Source organism: Leuresthes tenuis, unplaced genomic scaffold (assembly GCF_036924035.1).
Source record: "Leuresthes tenuis unplaced genomic scaffold, fLeuTen1.0.hap1 SCAF_20, whole genome shotgun sequence".
Lineage (NCBI taxonomy): Eukaryota > Metazoa > Chordata > Actinopteri > Atheriniformes > Atherinopsidae > Leuresthes > Leuresthes tenuis.
The window spans coordinates 15,338,004-15,359,601 of NW_027325374.1; the positions used below are offsets into that span (position 1 = coordinate 15,338,004).

Consider the following 21,598-nt stretch of genomic DNA (forward strand, 5'->3'; position numbering starts at 1 on the left):
GCTGATCTTCTTCAAACTGTCTGTAATAAGCAAATATGTGTTTGATATGCCACTCAACAGTACTGTGCTAATCTAGGTTGAGATTATAGTCATTACAGTGTTCTTAAAGAAGTTAAATCCTCATCTGTAGGTGGTCACAGTTACTCTCTACTTTGGTTGGAAAAATACAACATTTTAATGCCACTTTTTCTCTTTTCCAGCAGCGGAGGAATTAAAAACATTAAATTATGGAAATAACAGGTCCATTCCACAATGCAATGTCAGAAAGAGGGAAACTTTCATATACGTTGAAGGGGATAAATGTCTCTTTGTGGTTGAAGATATAAGGTGCGCAGTCAAACAGTGATGTGTGCTTGCACTTTGATTCATGTGTTGTGGGTTTACCTGTGTTCACACATTGCACCTGCTGGCAAGTGGCTCCATCCTATTATTATGCCAAGGTCAGATGAGTGGGCAACATAGCAGAGGAAGACTGATAAGAATGGTGGATTGGTTAGATAAATCAGGTTACTGCTTTTCCATTGATTGAAAGCCACTGAGTCAGAAATATGATGACCTATGTTTTCTTAGTATTGAATAAAATCCAACTTGCTCTATGTGTTGCTCCCTTGAAACATTAAACCTGTGACTATGTTTACCTCAGCAGAACACAGCAGTAAGAGAAGAAAAGCTTTGAATGATACATAGCTAAAAAACACATCAGCCACAGGATATCATTAAAACACAACAGCACTCCTCTGGGAAAATAAATCCATTAACCAAAGAGTAGCTTTTAGGCAACTATCATGTGTGTATCCAATGTGTGCAAATGTGTGTGACATATAAGAGAAAGAGACTTGCAGAGGACAGATATTGATAAATAAAGCAAAATTAGCACTTTGGTAAAAAGAGGAACATCACACAACGAGGAGCGCGCTCTTTTTTACTTGCCCTCTTTTGCAAGTAAGATTTTGCATCTATGAGCAGTCTGAATTTCAGTAAAGGTTTTTACCTTAAGAAAACAACAGGTGTCAACAATCTTTAGATTATTAAAACTGTGGGCGTCTTTCCCCTTTTCACCAAAATCAAGTCAAAATTAGATGTAAATTAAAACACTGCAACTTATTTTTTGATTGCAAATCCTGAATTGATTACGAAGCTGAGATTTACATAGTTTCTCTGATCCCTGCAAATTCTAATCACATTAGGATTCAAAGGACATGGTAAACTTTAAAAAAGATAATACGAAAACTGGTCCGTGATTAGTGGGTTGCAAATCAAGTTGGATTCTAATGCTGTTTTGCTCTGAAACAGTATGTAATTGTATAAACACACTAGTGGACAGTCAATAAACTGTTAATATAAGGTCTAAATGTGTATGGCTGTATCATCATAATGTTCTTTTTCTAAGCTATAACAGTTGTTATAATTGACAAATATAGTTTTGTGGACAGTTAATATCAGATTATTTAGGACATTTGCTTTGTGCATTTATTTCTAGCACATATTTAATTCTTTTTTAAACGAGATAAGCTGATTGGCTGTGAAACACAAGATGGGCGGGTCTAAACTGGTTTAGCTGTCAACTATTGGTTCTTTACTAGAAGAGAGGCGGTTTCACGTTCAATATTGGAGGAAAGCATCACGAGGTCCGTCGTCTGATTGGCGAACACAATCGGCGGGAGACGGTGAAACAAAATTTCGAATATCAAAGTGGTTACTTGTTTCTCTTAGCGACTAAAAGGTTCCACAGTTATTTTGAGGGTTAGCTAGTACTTGTTTATCAAATTGTTAGCGATAAATACAAGAAGAATGGCTGAACCGCTGAAGGTAATTTCACTGTCAGTTTGATATTTCCTGCTTTTACTTGTTTGCCGACTGCAACTCGTTGTAAAAGCATCTTAGTAACTGTTAACGGTAGCTAGCTAACATCACTTAGCTACATTAGCAGAAGTCTCGTTTACCATATGTAAGAAGTTGTAGTTCGTGATTTAAATACTTGCAACCGGACTGTGCAATATGCACTGATCAAAAACATAGCTTTGCTTAGTGGTACCCCTTTCAGTAACGTAATGCATCCCTTCTCAGACACATGGCACAGTTCCATATGTGATTACCACAAATGTTGTTCAGCACTGGGATCAATACTCTCGTCTAAAACATAAACTATACATTTAGATAAAGCTGCATTTCTTTCCTTGCCTATTACAATGGTGTAGCCAATATATTGCATGCATCTCAGGCTAAAGATTACTTCCATTTTTACTTCCGAAAAACAACAACAACAAAAAAGTATGATGTGTTCTTTTGGTTGGGAAGTCGCAAAATAAGATTTTCATTACCCAATATTAAACACTGTCTTTTATTGTGTATATGACAAATAAACATCAGCTTGTGCTTGGGTTCCAAATACTGTACATTAGATGCAACCTCTCATTTGGAAAGTAAAGGTAGATGGTGAAATGACAAAACAGCACTTATCGTATGTATAAGTTAATTTAAAGAGCTTGAATAAGGGCAATTGGACTTCTTCCCCTATTCAAGCTCTTAGGATTATCATTACCGATAATCTTCATCAACATAAACCTTCGGAGGTTCTGTTTAGTCTAAATTAGAATTCAGCTGTGAATCGTCATAGCGGTGTGAAGCTGTTTGATACAGTGATACTGCAGATCTTGTTTGTCTTTATAGGGATACAAACTCCTATCTTGACCTGCAGTTTAAATGAAATGATAACCTTGTATCATGTCCAACAGGCCTTTTTGGAAAACAAGCCAGTGGTAAAAACAGTCTGAATTTCAGTAAAGGTTTTTACCTTAAGAAAACAACAGGTGTCAACAATCTTTAGGTTATTAAAACTGTGGGCGTCTTTCCCCTTTTCACCAAAATCAAGTCAAAATTAGATGTAAATTAAAACACTGCAACTTATTTTTTGATTGCAAATCCTGAATTGATTACGAAGCTGAGATTTACATCGTTTCTCTGATCCCTGTAAATTCTAATCACATTAGGATTCAAAGGACATGGTAAACTTTAAAAAAGATAATACGAAAACTGGTCCCTGATGAGTGGGTTGCAAATCAAGTTGGATTCTAATGCTGTTTTGCTCTGAAACGGTATGTAATTGTATAAGCACACTGGTGGACAGTCAATAAACTGTTAATATAAGGTCTAAATGTGTATGGCTGTATCATCATAATATTCTTTTTCTAAGCTATAACAGTTGTTATAATTGACAAATATAGTTTTGTGGACAGTTAATATCAGATTATTTAGGACATTTGCTTTGTGCATTTATTTCTAGCACATATTTAATTCTTTTTTTAAACCAGATAAGTTGATTGGCTGTGAAACACAAGATGGGCGGGTCTAAACTGCTTTAGCTGTCAACTATTGGTTCTTTACTAGAAGAGAGGTGGTTTCACGTTCATCATTGGAGGAAAGCATCACGAGGTCCGTCGTCTGATTGGCGAACACAATCGGCGGGAGACTGTGAAACAAAATTACCAATATACAAAGTGGTTCCTTGTTTCCCTTAGCGACCAAAAGGTTCCACAGTTATTTTGAGGGTTAGCTAGTACTTGTTTATCAAATTATAAGTGATAAATACAAGAAGAATGGCTGAACCGCTGGAGGTAATTTCACTGTCAGTTTGATATTTCCTGCTTTTACTTGTTTGCCGACTGCAACTCGTTGTAAAAGCATCTTAGTAACGGTTAACGGTAGCTAGCTAACATCACTTAGCTACATTAGCAGAAGTCTCGTTTACCATATGTAAGAAGTTGTAGTTCGTGATTTAAATACTTGCAACCGGACTGTGCAACATGCACTGATCAAAAACCTAGCTTTGCTTAGTGGTACCCCTTTCAGTAACGTAATGCATCCCTTCTCAGACACATGGCACAGTGATTACCACAAATGTTGTTCAGCACTGGGATCAATACTCTCGTCTAAAACATAAACTATACATTTAGATAAAGCTGCATTTCTTTCTTTGCCTATTACAATGGTGTAGCCAATATATTGCATGCATCTCAGGCTAAAGATTACTTCCATTTTTACTTCCGAAAAACAACAACAAAAAAGTAAGATGTGTTCTTTTGGTTGGGAAGTCGCAAAATAAGATTTTCATTACCCAATATTAAGCACTGTCTTTTATTGTGTATATGACAAATAAACATCAGCTTGTGCTTGAGTTCCAAATACTGTACATTGGTGAAATGACAAAACAGCACTTTAACAACAATTTAAAGAGCTTGAATAAGGGCAACTGGACTTCTTCCCTTATTCAAGCTCTTAGGATCATCATTACCGATAATCTTCATCAACATAAACCTTCGGAGGTTCTGTTTAGTCTAAATTAGAATTCAGCTGTGAATCGTCATAGTGGTGTGAAGCTGTTTGATACAGTGATACTGCAGATCTTGTTTGTCATTATAGGGATACAAACTCCTGTCTTGACCTGCAGTTTAAATTAAATGATAACCTTGTGTCATGTCCAACAGGCCTTTTTGGAAAACAAGCCAGTGGCAAAAACAAAGAAAGATGACAAGCGGCTGTCAGTGGAAAGGATCTATCAGAAAAAGACGCAGCTGGAGCATATTTTGCTCAGACCGGACTCCTACATAGGCTCTGTAGAGCCTGTGACTCAAGTAAGCAATATCTGGCCATATTTATACAAATATGCATGGATGTAGGACCTTTGGGTAAATCTTGCAGGATTTAATGTGAATAATTTTTGTTTTCACTCCAGTGCTGCAGCAGCATGTTGACTAGGGGAGCAAAGTAGAACGTACAAACATCATTAACTGACTTCTTCTTTTAGCAAATGTGGGTGTATGATGCGGATGTTGGACTGAACTGTCGCGATGTGACGTTTGTGCCTGGGCTTTACAAGATTTTTGACGAGATCCTCGGTGAGTAAATGGCTTTCTCAATTTAAATGATATATGATGTTTGACATCTTGTGAAAGGGCCATCTTTGCTTAAACCCTTTTTGTTAAATTCCCCCACCAGTAAATGCGGCTGACAATAAGCAGAGGGACAAGAGCATGTCCTGCATTAAAGTCAACATTGATGTGTGAGTAATTTATAACACTGCACCACCAGTTCAGGTCTTAAAATGCATTGGAATTCTACCAATGTCTCTTTGCTTGTTGGCCGGTACAGCTTACCTTTATGTGTATAATATATATATATCATATCATATGTGTGTTTTCTTAGTGAAAACAACACCATCAGCATATGGAATAATGGGAAGGGGATTCCCGTGGTGCAGCACAAGGTGGAGAAGGTTTATGTGCCTGCCCTCATCTTTGGACAGCTCCTTACCTCCAGTAACTATGATGATGATGAGAAGAAAGTCACTGGTGAGACCGACTGTTTTTTAATTTTATGATAGTGCAGAATATTTTATTATAGTTTATTATTCTAGATTCAGGACCTCTTGGACATTGGGTCTGATTGCATTTTGCTCATTATTGAACTGTTTGAAATCATGACATGTGAAGACATTGCTGAGGTACAACAAATCTGGAGTCGTCAGCAACATGAGCAACATTTGCTCATGCTGTTTAAAGTGTAAATAAAAATGGCCTGAATCCGTTTGTTAGAGTTATTACTGATGATGACGTTAATAAGTGCATAGATTTTACTGTAATGGAGTTTGAAGTGAATCCCTGATCAAAGAAACGTCTTTTTCTCCAAACATATAACAACTGACATCCATACTCGTTCTTTAGGTGGACGTAATGGATATGGTGCTAAGCTTTGCAACATCTTCAGTACAAAGTTCACCGTCGAGACTGCCTGTAAAGAGTCAAAAAAGTTTTTCAAGCAGGTAGGAAGAACAATGAACCACCTTTGCCTTTTTGTTTACATTCCAACTAGTAAAATATGCCCATTAACAATTCTTGTATGTGATCCAGACTTGGTATGATAACATGGGCAGAACAGGGGATTCAAACATCAAACCTTTTGAAGGGGAGGAATACACTTGCATCACCTTCAGGCCAGATCTTTCCAAGTTTAAGATGAGCGTCTTGGACAAAGACACTGTAGCTCTGATGACCAGGAGGGCCTACGACATTGCTGGATCCTCCAAGGGTGTCAAGGTGTTCTTCAATGGCAAGAGGCTGCCGGTAAGACAATTAATATACATAAATGTGGTTGAAATATTGTCAATGAGGGACTTATGTCAAAGTCAGTTATAAGGTTTGAAGCTGAAATACATCTCAGATTGATTTCTTTAAGGTAAGAAAAGTCACAGTTGTTAGGGTCCATCCATTGGCTCTGTCAGGACTCTCCTTAAGTGTTTGGAGCCTTGGTGTGTAATTCAGAGACAAGTGGTAGAAGTAAACACTGCCAGCTTTTGAGCATTGTGATGCTTATAATATCTTAAGAAAAAAATGAAACTTCTGGGCTTTTCCATGATTGTGTGCTTTCGTCTTAACTTTTTTAAATAATATCTTTTTTTCCAGTGGAGCAAACTTTGTGTATAGCCTCATGTAGTATTATTATTGTGACAATAGGTGTATGCTTGATATATATTTTATATATATGTATATAAATATATTTTTTGTTAAGTGAGTAAGGGATAAATCTTGCTCTCAAACTCCAGGTTACAAGTTTTCGAAGCTACGTGGATATGTACGTGAAGGACAAGGTGGATGAGCTGGGAGGTCCCCTCACTGTGATCCATGAGACTGTCAATGAGCGCTGGGAGGTCTGCCTCACCATGAGTGAGAAAGGTTTTCAGCAAGTCAGCTTTGTCAACAGTATTGCCACAACAAAGGTAACGTGTCGTTGTATTAGACTCTTTGTAGTGCATGAATTGTGTAAAGGCGTAATTAATGAATTGGTTGTGGATTCTTACTTGCATGCCAAATGATCAATTTAAGATTTTAAGTGGTTTGTTAGAATACTGTGCCAATCATAACTTTCTTGCTTTGTCAGCCACATCTATAAAGAGGATCTATAAAGCATATTCACTCTGAAATACTAGACCGTTGTTTTTGGCAGTTAAGTACAGGTTTGGCTGCTTTCCAGGCCACTTAGTGTCACTGTGATTAAGATTTACCACATTTATTCTACAAATGGGTTTTATCTTGGGTTTTTTTTTTTGCTTTGGATCTTAGGGAGGCAGACACGTGGACTATGTGGCTGATCAGGTGGTTGGCAAGCTCATTGAAGTGGTGAAGAAGAAAAACAAAGCTGGTGTGGCTGTTAAGCCTTTCCAGGTACAGTTGATTTACTGTAAACTTCTTTCCCTTCTGTAAGAGAGATGGACAATTGAAGTGTTTCTTAAAATGCATACCTGTGTTTACATACTTCCACTCCTTCTCCATATAGGTGAAGAACCACATGTGGCTGTTTGTTAACTGCCTCATCGAAAACCCAACCTTTGACTCTCAGACCAAAGAGAACATGACACTGCAACAGAAGAGCTTTGGGTCCACTTGTCCCCTCAGTGACAAGTTCATTAAGCAGGTCCTTATGGAAGACTTTCACACTGCATTAGTCAAACTGTGTAATCATTCAGCTTTCTCTAAGTAATTGCTCCTCATATTCTGTGACTCTTAGGCCATGACCTGTGGGATTGTGGAAAGTATCATGAACTGGGTGAAGTTCAAGGCTCAGTCTCAGCTCAACAAGAAATGTTCTGCTGTTAAGCACACAAAAATCAAAGGTGTGCCAAAACTGGATGATGCTAATGATGCAGGTAATGTTAACCTTGCTACTTTTTTTTTCCAAAATCTTAATACACTTTAGCTTGATTATTGAAATGAGTTTCTAACCATGTTTTCTGACAGGTGGGAAGAACTCCATTGGCTGCACACTGATCCTCACTGAGGGAGACTCAGCCAAGACACTTGCTGTGTCTGGGCTGGGGGTGGTCGGAAGGGACCGATACGGTGTGTTTCCCCTCAGAGGCAAGATGCTCAACGTCCGGGAGGCCTCGCACAAACAGGTTAACCTCAACAGCGTTTTTCTTGTTGTCATTTGATGGCAGGTTACTAGTACTGTTTTGTGTCGGTGGACCAGGAGGATGGTTATATTTGTTACACTGTAATGATTTTCTACGCACACAGATTAAGGGGGTGGGGGTTGTTTACAGCTGGTAGAATCAGAGAAAACCTTTTAGCATCATCTGGCAGTAATGTAGACAGCTGTGAGGATGAATTGTGTGGCTTTCCTTTGCAGATTATGGAAAACGCTGAAATCAATAGCATCATCAAGATTCTTGGCCTTCAGTACAAGAAGAACTACAGTGACCCAGAATCCCTCAAAAGTCTGCGTTATGGCAAGATCATGATCATGACAGATCAGGTGTGTTATTTTGATCAAGGTCTTCTATGAGTTTGTTTTTTTTCATGCTTGTTTGTTTTTCCATCTGTGTACGCCACTGGCAGATCAAATTTAGGGGCTAAATTCAGAGCCTTCACTTGTTTATTTTAGAGCGCCTGGGATAAATCCTTCCCAGTGCAGAAAAATACTGCAGCTTATCCCATCATTGATAAATCTTCCCCTCAAAGTCAACAAAAAGAGGTTGACAACAGCAAACACCGCTGTGGCATAAAGAAAGATACAAATTTTGTTTAGCTTCATAGAACTACTGAAGCTTGAAGTAAACCTCAGCTTGGCTGAATAAGGGGGAGCCTTTGTTCATGTAATTCATTACTCTCAGCATAGCTGTAATCTATTGTAAAAGCATAAGGGCCATCATGAGGCGTGGAAGAGACAGCATCCAAGACTAAGCTCATTCTTGAACTGGAATACAAGTAAGATTGATCATAATGAGGTTGTCCCACTCTTCCCTATGGATGCAGTCCCACATGTATAAGATCAGCTGATGTGACGCTGAGCTTTAATCTTACACTAATGTGTCTGGACTGTATTTATGTTACTGTGACAGGATCAAGATGGCTCACACATTAAGGGTTTACTGATCAACTTTATCCACCACAACTGGCCATCACTGCTCCGCCATAACTTCCTGGAAGAGTTCATCACCCCCATCATCAAGGTACGTGGGTTCAAATAAAAGTCTCGTTTCAGTTTTAATTTGGTCATATAACTTGGATGTTGCCACCTTGGGCTGTTTGCCAGCCCCACCATAAAATGATTTTTAGTAGCTGATGTGGGAAAACGACAAGTAATGTGCGACAAAAGGGATTTCCATCAGGGGCAAAGGCTCACATTTTGTAAGCAAGCTGTCCAAATTTATAACAATACTGCCACCTGGTGCCCAGACCTCATAATACTCAATTGATTATCACTATGACAAGGCAATACCCAATTTGACATTTTGTTTCTTTTCTTTAGGCATCTTTCAAGAAATCGCAGATGTCTTTCTACAGTATCCCTGAATTCAACGCATGGAAGGAGAGCCAGTCTAACCACAAATCTTGGAAAATCAAATACTACAAAGGTTTGTTGTAAACCCCTGTGTGGTAGTAAAACACAGACAAGTAAGCAATCCATCATACTTGGTCAATGTAATGGATGCAGTGGAGAAAGTGTCTTTATATTGCTGTCGCTTATTCTGTCTTTGTGGTCTTTACCTATCCAGGTTTGGGAACCAGCACATCGCAGGAAGCCAAGGAGTACTTCTCTGATATGCAGAGACACCGTATCCCCTTCAAGTACTCAGGACCTGAAGACGATGAAGCTATCACCCTTGTAAGATGTTGCCCATCTGTTTAGACGTAGTTACTGGCTTTCTCGCTGAGATGTAACTACTTGGGTTGAGTATTTGAAGCTTGTGTCTTTTTCCTTTTGGCTAGGCCTTTAGCAAGAAGAAAGTGGAAGAGCGAAAAGTGTGGCTCACCAACTTCATGATCAACAGGCGTCAGCGCAGGGAGCACAACCTGCCCGAGGTAACAGCCCAGCAGTTAGTGAGCTTCATGCGCTTTACTGCTGATTTTGGTGAAGCTTAATGCTTATTTTCCCATCTGCTTGCAGGATTACCTGTACGGGCAGTCGACCAAGTCCCTGTCCTACAATGACTTTGTCAACAAGGAGCTCGTGCTTTTCTCCAACTCTGACAATGAGAGGTCCATTCCCTGCTTGGTGGATGGTGCGCGAAATGATCACCGAGAACTGTTTGTATTCTTAAGTGAAGCGGGTGGTCTAATGTGTGTATTCTGTGTGTGTCAGGTTTGAAACCAGGTCAGAGGAAGGTGTTGTTCTGTTGCTTCAAGAGGAATGACAAGCGGGAGGTGAAAGTGGCCCAGCTGGCTGGCTCAGTGGCTGAGATGTCAGCCTACCACCATGGAGAGGTGAGACGGCCTTAATGGAGTTATTTGTCAAAGAGATTAAAATGCTGATAGTGGCTGTATTGTCCTCAGTGCAGCCTGTTGTTTTGTTTGTTTTTTAAAGCTTCCACTGTATATTTTATATTTATATGATGCTCGATTAATAAACAAACACGATGAATATATAACATATATTGACATGATTAAGAATAGAAAATATTTCCTAACAAATACATTAGATCTTGAAGGAAAATAAAATTGATATAATGCCAAGTTGTGTCACATTCATGACATCACAGCAGTTGTGATAATCATAATCTTTTCCAACAATCTCTGTAGAAACAGCTCCTTTTCTACAGCCTGAGTTTTGTTTTGCACTCTTTTAATGTTGTCATCTTGTTGCCTCTCTTCTTCTTCTGTGGTTTAATGACACCTGAACAGAGAAATGGCAGCTAGAGGTTCTTAACTTCTACATTAGAACAAGTGTATTTTGATAGACTTATTCAAATGAGCTTTCTGGACGAAGTTGCAAAGCCCAAACACACAGCAGTACGGTGATTTCTGTAGGTTGTTTTGTTTGTTTTTCACTTTAAGGGGGGGGGGGTTATCAAGCTATTTTTAGCATTATATATGGAAAATAGAGTAAATAGTGCTCCCACTGTTTAGGAGTCCTCTCTTGTTTTAATCTCGGCTCTTTTTCATTTTCAGGTCTCACTGATGATGACGATTATTGGTTTAGCCCAGAACTTTGTAGGAAGCAACAACTTGAGCCTGCTGCAGCCTCTGGGACAGTTTGGAACCAGGTTGCATGGAGGCAAGGACTCTGCCAGCCCTCGATACATTTTCACCATGCTCAGGTCAGCAGGCATCAGGCAACCCACCAGCCACAGACCTCCTGCACACTTCTAGGTACATTTCACGGTTTACATAGTCAGTGATTAACTTTAGATTTGCCCAACTTTCTGTACTTTCAGCCCACTGGCTCGCCTTGTTTTCCCATCGGTGGATGACAACCTCCTTAAGTACAACTTTGATGACAATCAGCGTGTAGAGCCAGAATGGTACATTCCCATTATCCCCACTGTGCTGGTGAACGGTGCCGAAGGCATCGGCACAGGATGGGCCAGCAAGATTCCCAACTACGACATACGAGAGATCATCACCAACATTCACCGTATGCTCGATGGAGAAGAACCCCTGCCCATGGTGAGGACAGGCCTTGGACTTATAAATTCTGCCGTTTTGGTTCTTCTGTGTACAAACTGTATGATGAAATGGCTTTTTTTTCCCTCACTCTCTCTCTCTCTCATAGCTTCCAAACTATAAAGGCTTCAGAGGCACCATTGACCAGGTGATGGACAACCAGTACATGAATAGTGGAGAGGTGGCCATCATTGATTCCAACACCATTGAGATCTCTGAATTGCCTGTCAAATCCTGGACGCAGGTCAGTCACTAAAGCCTTGTCCGTCTTCAGAGAGACTTGATTAAAGACATATTAATGTGCTACAGCACTGTTTGATAAGAGACTCAACAATGGCCCAAATTAAACTCGATTGTTTCTATGGTCCAGAACTACAAGGAGAATGTGTTGGAGCCGATGTTGAATGGCACGGAGAAAGTTCCTCCTCTAATCACTGACTACAAGGAGTACCACACTGACGCGACAGTGCGCTTCTTGGTCAAGATGACACCAGAGAAGCTCATGGAGGCAGAGGCTGCTGGCCTTCACAAAGTCTTCAAACTTCAGAGTCCCCTCACCTGCAATTCTATGGTAAGGCGATCACATGTGAACACATTCACAACAGCCGACGAAAAGAAATGTTGGTCTGTTTCCAAACCATCAAGCCGTCTGCGTTGTTTATCCCTGCTTTTTAGGTCCTGTTTGACCACGTGGGCAGCCTGAAAAAGTACGAGTCGGTGCAGGATATCCTCAAGGACTTCTTTGAGTTGAGGATGAAGTACTATGTGCTGAGAAAGGACTGGCTGATGGGCATGCTGGGAGCAGAGAGTTCTAAGCTCTCAAACCAGGCCCGTTTCATCCTGGAGAAAATTCAGGGCACCTTGGTCATCGGTTAGTAGCAACTTGTAAAAAGCTTTTCCCATTCCAATCATGATGAAACCACTATTTAGGTGAACATTTTGGTGAGTTTTTGGTTTTGCTTGGTGAGAATGATAACACTGTCTGTCTGCTTGTAGAGAACAAGCCAAAAAAGGAACTGATTCGCATGCTGCAACAAATGGGCTACGACTCTGACCCGGTCAAATCCTGGAAACAGGCTCAAGAGAAGGTGGGACAGTCTGGATCAAATGGCATTCGGCTAAAAACCAACATAATGAACCAGTACAGTTTAGTCACAGGTTTAGTCTTGTGTTTATTCTTTTAGAATGAGGAGGAGATGGAGGATGAAGACGAAGAGGAAAAAACGGACAAAGACGATGCTGAAGGCCCCGACTACAACTACCTGCTGAGCATGCCCATGTGGTACCTGACCAAAGAGAAGAAAGATGAACTGTGCAAACAGAGAGATGCCAAGGTGAGTTTCATCTCTTATAGGCTGCAATCTTGCTAAAATTGATGGATGAATAATTTTATATCTGTATGCATTTGTCTTGTGGTAAATTTGTCCATTTCTGACCCTATTGCTCTAGATATCAGAACTGAACACTCTGAAGAAGAAGACTCCAATAGACTTGTGGAAGGAAGACCTTGCTGCTTTCTCAGAGGAACTGGAGGTAATTGCTGTTTTTTGCTGTAAAACTCATCAGGTACAGATGATTTGGTTTTTAGAGAGGACTGCACGGACTCTCTTTCTATTTCTTTTTCTCATCTTCTTTCCTGTGTGTAGCGCTTTGAGGCTAAAGAAAAGGAGAACGCCGCTATGCCTGTAAAGGCCGGGAAAGGCAAATCGGTGAAGGTGAAGGTGAAGCAGGAGACTCTGCCTACACCACAGGGCCGTCGCGTTGTTCCTCGCGTCACCAGCACAATGAAAGCAGAGGCAAACAGGAAGGCTGATCTTAAGAAAGGAGAAGGCAAGCGAGGCAAAAAAGTCAAGGTAGGGTTTTTCATGTGTGATTAAGCCAATCCCACAGTACAAGGTGTTCGTGTGCCGTGCTGCATCTGATTTTGCACTTTTAAGTGTTGACTTTTGTCAGAAGCTAAACTGGCGTGTTCCTCTTTGTCCTCATTTGTCAACGAAGAGTGAAGATGTCGTGATGAAGATGGAGTTTGGGGAGGATGCAGACAGCTTGGAGCCAGTGGAGGAAACTGGTTTGACTGCACGACTGAATAAGAAAACTAAAACCCAGGCAAAAGAGAAAGGTAAGAATGACTTCTCAGTTAACGGAAATGTCCCAGTTGATTCCACATCTGTGCTTTCCAGACTTCCTGTTAGAGAAACACAACACAGGAACTTTATAAACATTCAGCATCTATTATTTAGGTTTGATAAACTTGCGATGTGTTAATCCACTGAAAGTGAGCCTTCTCAGTGTTGAGCAAAACGCTGATTTACGCTACGCACTGGCGAGAGAGAGAAAACTTAGCAGTGTGGACATAAACCCACAGCTAACTGCTCAATATCTGAGCTGCTGAAACATTCCTTTAAGGATAGTGATGAGACTGGCTCCATATCTGGAGGAAAAGAAATCTGCACCTGTTTGCACATGTGTTCAAAACTATATGTTGGTTACATAATCCCCTCTGCAGCAGTGGGGAAATGTTCTGTTTGAAGCTCTCAGTACAAGACTGCGCAAACATTCAAACAGGTTGTCCATTATTTAGGTACTTGTATGTAAGAATGTATCAGAGCATGCTGTAAGCATCATTAAACATGTTTATTCTGTGTGATGAAAGACAGTAAGATTCTAGATTTAGCTTTAAACACTCCAATCTAGATCCTCTGTAATAAGATGTGAAACTATTTTTCTTGTTTTCAGCCGCTTCAAATACTGGAAAACAGACCACTCTCCAGTTCAAGGCTGTTACCAAGAAGCCAAAGAAGAGTCCGTGGTCGGATGAGGAGTCTGAAGGTGTGTCCGACGGTGAAATGGAGACCGAGGAAGTGGTTGCCCCCAGGGAGCGGATTGAACGTAAAACTAAAGGTGACTTTGCATGATGGTCCACGCCGGTTTCCCTGATAATAGCGGAGTTCTCATGCCAGATGCACAGCGCTGTACTTGTTCTGTTAGTCAGATTGTGAGAGATGGTGCAACATTCCAGACATGTTTCCGGACTCTGATTAGCTCTAATCACTTATCTCTGTTTTATCTCAAGCTGATTGCAGCAGCTGTTTGCCGCTAATCTTGTCATTTGTCATGACTAATCAGCGAGTCACTTTTGATTGAATTACTCATTTAAGAAAACAGCTTGGCTAAATCTGCCCTTTCTGTGTTCTATTGTCTAAGCCCCGGTGAAGTACAGTCTGTCTGACAGCGAAGATGAATTTGACGACTGGCAGAAGAAGACTGCTCCTAAACGGAAAGCTGTGGTCAGCGATGAGGAGAGCTTTGCTCTCGAGCGCAGCGCTTTGTCTGACAGTGACGTGGACTCTGAAGCTCCACCTCCCAAAGCTCCAGAGCCAACGTGAGTTTGACACGATAGATGGTTTTAAAAGCAAAAGGCTTCTCGTGTCACTTACTTAGAATTTTGTTTGTGTGCAGGAAAAAAGTGGCAAAGAGCAAAACAACGGTGAAACAAAGTGGCGCCAAGTCTAGTTGTAAGTATTGCTGTTAGTTAGCTTTGGTTGTGTTATGAGATGGAAAAATGTCGGGAAAAAAGGCTTCTGGATTGATTATTTGTTTTTTGTGGAACTTTACAGCTCAGTCTGATGATCAGGTGCCTGCATCCAAGGCTCCAGCTCCAAGGACAACCAAAGAGGCTGTACCTAAGAAAGCTGCACCGGCTAAGAAACCAGCCGCTTCCAAGAAGAAGGCCGCAGGTACCAGTTACAGAGAGCTCAGCGTGGTTTTTATAAAGCATCGCACCGGCTGCAGAAGCTAACAAAGCTACAATTTAACAGTCATTGGTTTTGATTGTTTCTTCTAGATGCAAAGCAGCCCTCTATCTTGGATGCTCTTTCTAAGCCCAAACCTGCTGCCAAAAAAGTCCCGTCATTCGACTCCAGTGACTCGGAGACTGAAAAGAGAGCTCCAGCTGCAAAGGCGAAGCCTGTTCGCAAACGGAAACAGGCCACCAGCGACGACTCTGACTGCAGCTCAGACAACCTCATGTCACGTCTTAAGGGCAAGATGAACGCTGGCAGAAAGGTCCGTTTTTACATTGATCTTTATTATTTGTCTTTAGACATAACAGGGATCTTAATTATTGTAGTTCACTTGTTGAAACCTGTGCGTCTTCTTTTTGTAGAAAACCAAGAAGTGGGAAGAAGACGACAGCTTCCAGGTTTCGGACGAAGAAGCAGCGGCTCCCGTTGCCGTGGCACCGCGGGATAAACCCTCACGTGCCCGGAAGCCTGTTGCCTACAACCTGGACTCAGACGAAGATTTTTAATTCTTTTTTCTTGAAGTTATTGTTAATATTTTTTCGTTTAGGATTTTGTGTGACGTTCTCTAATTCACACGTGAGACTGCACTGTAGTAAAAAGCATTTCTCATCCCCTAAAAGACTTTCAGGTTCAAGTTGAAGTCCTAAAGTTTATTACCGGAAGGTGTTCTTTTTAACATTCCTGTTGCTTCCGTTTTTGTCCTGTCTTGTAAATATTTTTATGGCTTTTTTTAGAAATAAAGTTTGTATCGACCCTGCGGTGCGTTGTGAATTGTGTGAACAGTTTGCCTCTGGGCTATAAATCACGTTCCCAACTTGAGTACCAAGCAGCATGTTTTTGAAGGAAGGAGGAGCTTCAGCTGCAGGTGATGCAAACTGTGACAGGAACAGATTACTGGAACATTTAGATGGGTAAGCAATGCTTTATCATCGCTATCGGTGGCAACTCGAGGGCTTTGCTTGTACTGGTTCAGGGAAACGATTATTGCTTAAAATAACAAAGCTTGAACTTTAAACCACTAACTGCAAGACTTGTGCGACTCATTAAGATGCCTCTGATTGCCAACTACGTCTACTATTGGATTTATGCGTGAGCTATGTCATATGTTCTCATGTTATCCCTTGTGACCAGGGAAACTGGTGGTCCAGCTTAAAACAGATCCTTCCTGCCATTTAGGAAGCTCTTTGAAATGCTCATCAAGAGTTTGCCTTTCTTGGGTAAACATCGCCTCTGTCTGGGACTGTGGATGCAGATTAGGACATAGAAGGAATTTCCTAAAGCGTCGCCGCCCTCTCAATTATATGCCACGACAAAACCTGAATCGCAGGCCAGTTGGAGGGAGCATGAAAGGAGTTCGCTTCAGTGGTGTGTGGACAGGAGCTTCTTACTTTCAGTGCCCTTTTTACATTTTTTAAAAATTTAAATCTTGCCTCGCTTTATTCCAGGACGAGCAGGATTTCGAAGGTGAAACAAAGTGGATCTTTTGCGTCTACGTGAGGTAGATCAACCGCATCAGGCTGAACCTGTTTTATCATTAACTGTCAACTTTAGTTCTAGAGGCTGAACACATATTTTCTCGCTATTATCTGATCAACATCACATGTTAAACCTTGAAACGAGGTTCAGATGTGTAGAGGCGTCAGCACAGGTCCCAAAGGCGTGTCCCTTTAAACATGCGGTGTCTCAGCTGGGATTCAACCGTTTCTGTTCATATCTGAAACGGCTTTTTGTTTGCAAGCAAAGACTTTTGGTGTTTCAATTGCTGTAGATTTATAATCTGATGTTTCATTTTTTTTTGGTTTCAGGTCATTCCCCATGAAGGCAACGAACCAGTCTTTGGCCCTCAGGCTTCTTTAGTCCCATGATGAGCCAGGAGTTGCATATGATGATGCCCACTTTGGTGTCTTTTTTGCTCTGAGAAGGCCAGGTGTTCAGCCTTCACTTTCCCATCGAGCCAATTCCAACACTGCTGCAGTCATGGGTGAGTGGGGCTTCCTCGGTGGACTCTTTGATAATCTCCAGGCCCACTCGCCGATGCTTGGTCGCTTCTGGCTCTTACTCATGCTTGTTTTTCGGATACTGATCCTGGGAACTGTGGCCAGTGACCTGTTTGAGGATGAACAAGAGGAGTTTGCCTGCAACACCCTCCAGCCCGGCTGTAAACAGGTGTGTTACGACATGGCTTTCCCCATCTCCCAGTACAGATTCTGGGTGTTTCACATAGTTCTCATCGCTACTCCTTCCCTGCTTTTCCTCATGTATGCCACACATCATCATAACAAGAAGACCACACGGCTCAAATTCAGCCAGAATAGCAGTCAGGACTACACAGAAGACCAGCGTTTAAGGAGGCTCTACATTATAAATGTGACTTTCCGCATAGTGGCAGAAATAGGCTTCATTGTGGGCCAGTGGTGGCTATACGGCTTCAAGGTGGAGGCTCAGTTCCCCTGCAGCCGCTTTCCCTGCCCCTACACGGTGGACTGCTTCACCTCCCGCCCTGCAGAGAAAACCATCTTCCTCTGCTTCTACTTTGGCGTAGGGGTGATATCAGCCATTTCCAGCTGTGTAGAGCTTCTCTACAGCTCCATGAAGTGGTTTTGCTCGCCGAAGCCACGGACACCGGAGCACTCCTGCACCTGCCAGAACTTCAGACATGAGGAGTTTGAGGAGAAACCAGCAGGAAAGACGGCGCCTGAGAGCGCGGCCAGTAGTTTGAAGCTGAAGGGAGGATCGGTGAGAGGCAGCAGGAGGAGCTCCAGCCTCGCTCAGAAGCACAGGAGCGGCAAATACATGAGCAGCAGGACTCTCATGGTGTGAGAGGCCCTCCGTTTGCTTCTTAAACTTTGAAGTATTTGTCTGTGGGCCCTCTCACTCGAAATTGTTTATCTGTTAATGAGTGAGAGAATCTTACTGATGGGAGACAAGGACATGCCTAGAGAAGAGCTCAGAACATCAGGAAATGAGCCAAGACGAGACTTATGATAAGACGGATATATGCAAGCCCTTGTTGAGCCGTTAGTTTGATGAAACCATGCAGACTATAAACAGATTAGGAGGAAAACATTTATTTTTTTTTTTAAGGAAAATACCGGAGACACGTGTTAAATACTTGTTCATTTCAAAGGCTTAACTTTGGCGCCCCCTTCTTAATGAAAAAATCCACCCTAAAGCGTCATCTGAACATTATGTGATGTGTTGTGATGCAGATCCTCGACTCCGTTTCTCTTTTAGCTGAAAACCATACCGTGGCTACGTTAAAAGAACAGTTTAACATTTCAGTATACATGCTTGTTTTCTCTTTTGCTGCGATTTAGTCACTCAGCTTGGCACAGACCAAGGCTGCCTCGGTTTCAGTCAGTCCGTCACTTCTTCCCTCTCTGAGCAGTTTGCCTTTTAAAAGACCGTTTGATGTCAAATCTTAGCTGATGTTGACAGATTTCATGGGAAAAAAAACAAACGAAAAAAGAAAACCTCAGCTCCGACAGCTCTGAAGTTCTTAAGTTAAACTTCCACAAAAACATTTACACATTTTTCGAATATGCCATTATTTTCTTGTAAAATCTCTTAAAATGATGAATGGAGCAATTTGTGATGGCATCTGTTGCTCAATCGAGCCGAGATTTTAAAGTTATTTCATCAAAATGTAACGCTTGCACTGATACACTACAGCAATTCACATTAGAATTGTATATATCGTTTGAAGTGTCCATGTCCAGGACACTACTGCCTTTGGTTCTTTATGGAGATTTAAATGTAATGCTTGATAGAGCCTTGTGAGGATGGGAGTGATTTTGAACATGGGAAACAGTTTGTCAGCTAACATAACCTGATTTATATGCGACTTCTATCACGGATTGAAAAGCAAACCTCTTGTTTGGACTATTTCGAGCACAAACTGGTTGTTTAAGGTTGTGCTTTCTTTTTTTGAATCACCAGTTCACTATTTAGCAGACATTGCACTGCATTGGATTTAGCCAACAGTTTTTCATCCTGAGGTTTTGTTTTTAACTCGGCGTTATAAATATCAGCGGGTTTCAACATTTAATAACTGGCACATCTGGGGTTTCTTTTGTTTTGTTTTTTATTTCCTGGAGCCTATGTACCTGATGTCTCTTTTCAAAAGTATACAGAATAGAAACAGTCGACCTGAATGGAATTTGTGTGCGTTTCTCACAGATACTGACAGTCAGAAAACAGGCTCAGCAGCATTTCTCAGCATTATTGTTGAATTATCTCGACTATGAAGCTGAAGATCTCACAGTTCTGCTTTATTCCGTTTTTTTGTGTGTTTTTTTTCACTCCCTTTGTAATATGTTTGGTGTTGAAAATGATTAAAAGGACTGATGATTTCCCATCGACTAAGCCACAATCCAGCCTTATTATTCAGACAGACCGAGTCATTTTCTGCTCTTGAGAAAACATTCCCACACTTTACCATCAGGATAAAGATGTCTCATGCAGCAGCTGCAAGAACTTGTTAACCTGGCTGCTAAGAATTGACTGTGCAGAGAAATATGTGCCGTGTTTGATACTAGAGGACTGTTTTTACATCTCTTTGCCAAATAAGATTAGTTTCTCTGTACTCAGCTCAAATCTGAGTTTGGCACGTGTCCGGACCGACATAATTAGTTATGCAACTGTTGCATAATATGCAGCTTGCACAAGACTGATGTGGAAATTTAGAGATGTAGAAGATATTTCATGTATAACAGTTTAAAAAAACAGCCTTTAATCATGTGCAAAAAGTACATGTACTCCTTTATCACACCTTCAGATACATAAAATTAGCTTCCTAGGTTTCTGATTGGGTGCAAATGATCAGAACGTCCTCTGGGATAAACTGCTGGAAGCTGATTTGTCCAAACTGCTGTTCCGTTTGCTGTTGACGTGTGTGGTTGTATCACGCCAAGATGGAAAGAACAATCAAAAAGGATATAAACCCCTAACCCTGGAAAAAAGAAAGAAAATGTTAAGGATTGTTATGTGTCCAAATTCAAATGATCTGAATGAAAAGAGAGGAAACCAGAACATCTACATGTGTAGTTTATCCGAGACTAGCTACTCCAACAAATCTAGCCAAAGAATCGACATTTTAAAGCAGTTGCATGTTTCTGAGGTTTCGTGTCTTAGATGTCATCACAGAATCTGCAGGTAATTCTTGAAGCTTTTGACGTGAAAGTGCATGAGTCTGCAATCTGAGGAAGATTGAACAAATGTGACCTGCATTGGAAGTGTGCCAGGAGAAAGCCCTTTTCTGTCCAACAGCAACATTAGGAAAACTACCATTTTCCTGTAAGTTGTTCGGCCGCAGTCAAAATAAAGAAATTTAGTGCCGACCAAAAGCGTCTTTTCAGGAGAACAACCTCAAACCGATGGTGAAGCACGGCGATGGCGGTGTCATGCTTTAAGCCTTGCTGGTTCGAGGACGGGGCAGCTTGTTGACATTGATTTCACTACGAATTCTACGATTAAAAAAGAAATGAGCTGAAGACAATGTGAGCATTCTAAAGGGGATTCCTGCAGAAGCTGAACCAGAGATGCACAACAAAAAAACCATCAAGGAAAAGCGCATCAAGAACAAATGGAAGTTTGTGGAAAGGTCAAGTCGAAGCGAAATGAAACAAAACTCTTGAAACTTAAGTAAACTTGATGAATTGTTTGTTGTGGCCCCTCGAGTCATTTATTGATGTTTCTGTTAAATAAATGATTGACTCTGGTCTTTTATCATAGGATGTTCTTAATGTGTAACCTTTTCAAAGAGGATGTTTGCTCCTAAACAATACCTGTAAAGGATTCTGGACTGAGGAAAAACCAAATTTGGCAGTGAGGATCTGAAAGCAGATTGTTTTAAGCAGAGTTTTTATAAGAACTATGTTTCCTTGGTACATCCACTTCTTTACAGAACTACTGTTGAAAGAGCCATCGTACAATCTATGATAATCCATATAAACTCTCAACAATTTTCTTGTTGAAAATGGAACAAATGCTCCTCCCGAATGAGCAGAAATTCTTAAGTAACAGCATCAAACTGAGCTTAGGATCAACCTTTGGGTCTCTCTTTTTTCTTTTGGGCAACACTAGGTGGCAGTAGTTGAACAGAAAAAGAAGCCCATTTGAGTTATGAAGCTCTCATCTGCAGTAAGATGACTTAATTAGCTGCCACATTATTCAAGTGACACTCTTCACACTCTCAGATCATTGCACAGGCATTTGTTTTAAAGCAGTGCGTGTCATTGTGACTGTCACACATAACACATCTCAATAGGAGCAGCTCATGCCGAGATCATACAATGCCTAATTTAGCTGTTCCACCTTGGAACTTTGTGCAAACTGAATGAGCTCAGTCATCTCTGC

At 41.0% G+C, this 21,598-nt stretch overlaps 2 protein-coding genes across 4 annotated transcripts; both read left to right on the forward strand.

Moving 5' to 3' along the window:
• Positions 1-1,773: 1,773 nt before the first annotated feature.
• Positions 1,774-15,775, forward strand: top2a (DNA topoisomerase II alpha). Of its 3 annotated transcripts, none has more exons than XM_072373058.1 (35): positions 1,774-1,809; positions 4,485-4,631; positions 4,805-4,895; positions 4,996-5,059; positions 5,203-5,348; positions 5,721-5,818; positions 5,907-6,119; positions 6,599-6,772; positions 7,116-7,217; positions 7,330-7,467; positions 7,561-7,699; positions 7,791-7,948; positions 8,182-8,307; positions 8,894-9,004; positions 9,304-9,409; positions 9,551-9,660; positions 9,765-9,857; positions 9,943-10,057; positions 10,138-10,259; positions 10,944-11,092; positions 11,210-11,441; positions 11,548-11,682; positions 11,809-12,009; positions 12,114-12,309; positions 12,435-12,526; positions 12,623-12,772; positions 12,888-12,971; positions 13,085-13,291; positions 13,437-13,567; positions 14,188-14,339; positions 14,643-14,820; positions 14,898-14,953; positions 15,056-15,175; positions 15,283-15,503; positions 15,604-15,775. In XM_072373058.1, exons 1-35 carry the CDS (start codon positions 1,792-1,794, stop codon positions 15,745-15,747), a joined length of 4,719 nt encoding a protein of 1,572 aa, XP_072229159.1. In that variant the 5' UTR covers positions 1,774-1,791; the 3' UTR covers positions 15,748-15,775. The 3 variants fall into 3 exon arrangements, with proteins under 3 accessions (XP_072229159.1, XP_072229157.1, XP_072229158.1); XM_072373056.1 differs by having other exon boundaries at positions 13,437-13,557; positions 14,175-14,339; XM_072373057.1 differs by lacking the exon at positions 1,774-1,809 and adding an exon at positions 3,501-3,614 and having other exon boundaries at positions 13,437-13,557; positions 14,175-14,339.
• A 1,378-nt stretch (positions 15,776-17,153) lies between these two features.
• LOC140278136 (gap junction delta-3 protein-like) lies at positions 17,154-18,672 on the forward strand. Its single transcript, XM_072373073.1, has one exon. It carries the CDS (start codon positions 17,219-17,221, stop codon positions 18,059-18,061), a length of 843 nt encoding a protein of 280 aa, XP_072229174.1. The 5' UTR covers positions 17,154-17,218; the 3' UTR covers positions 18,062-18,672.
• The last annotated feature ends 2,926 nt before the right edge of the window (positions 18,673-21,598 follow it).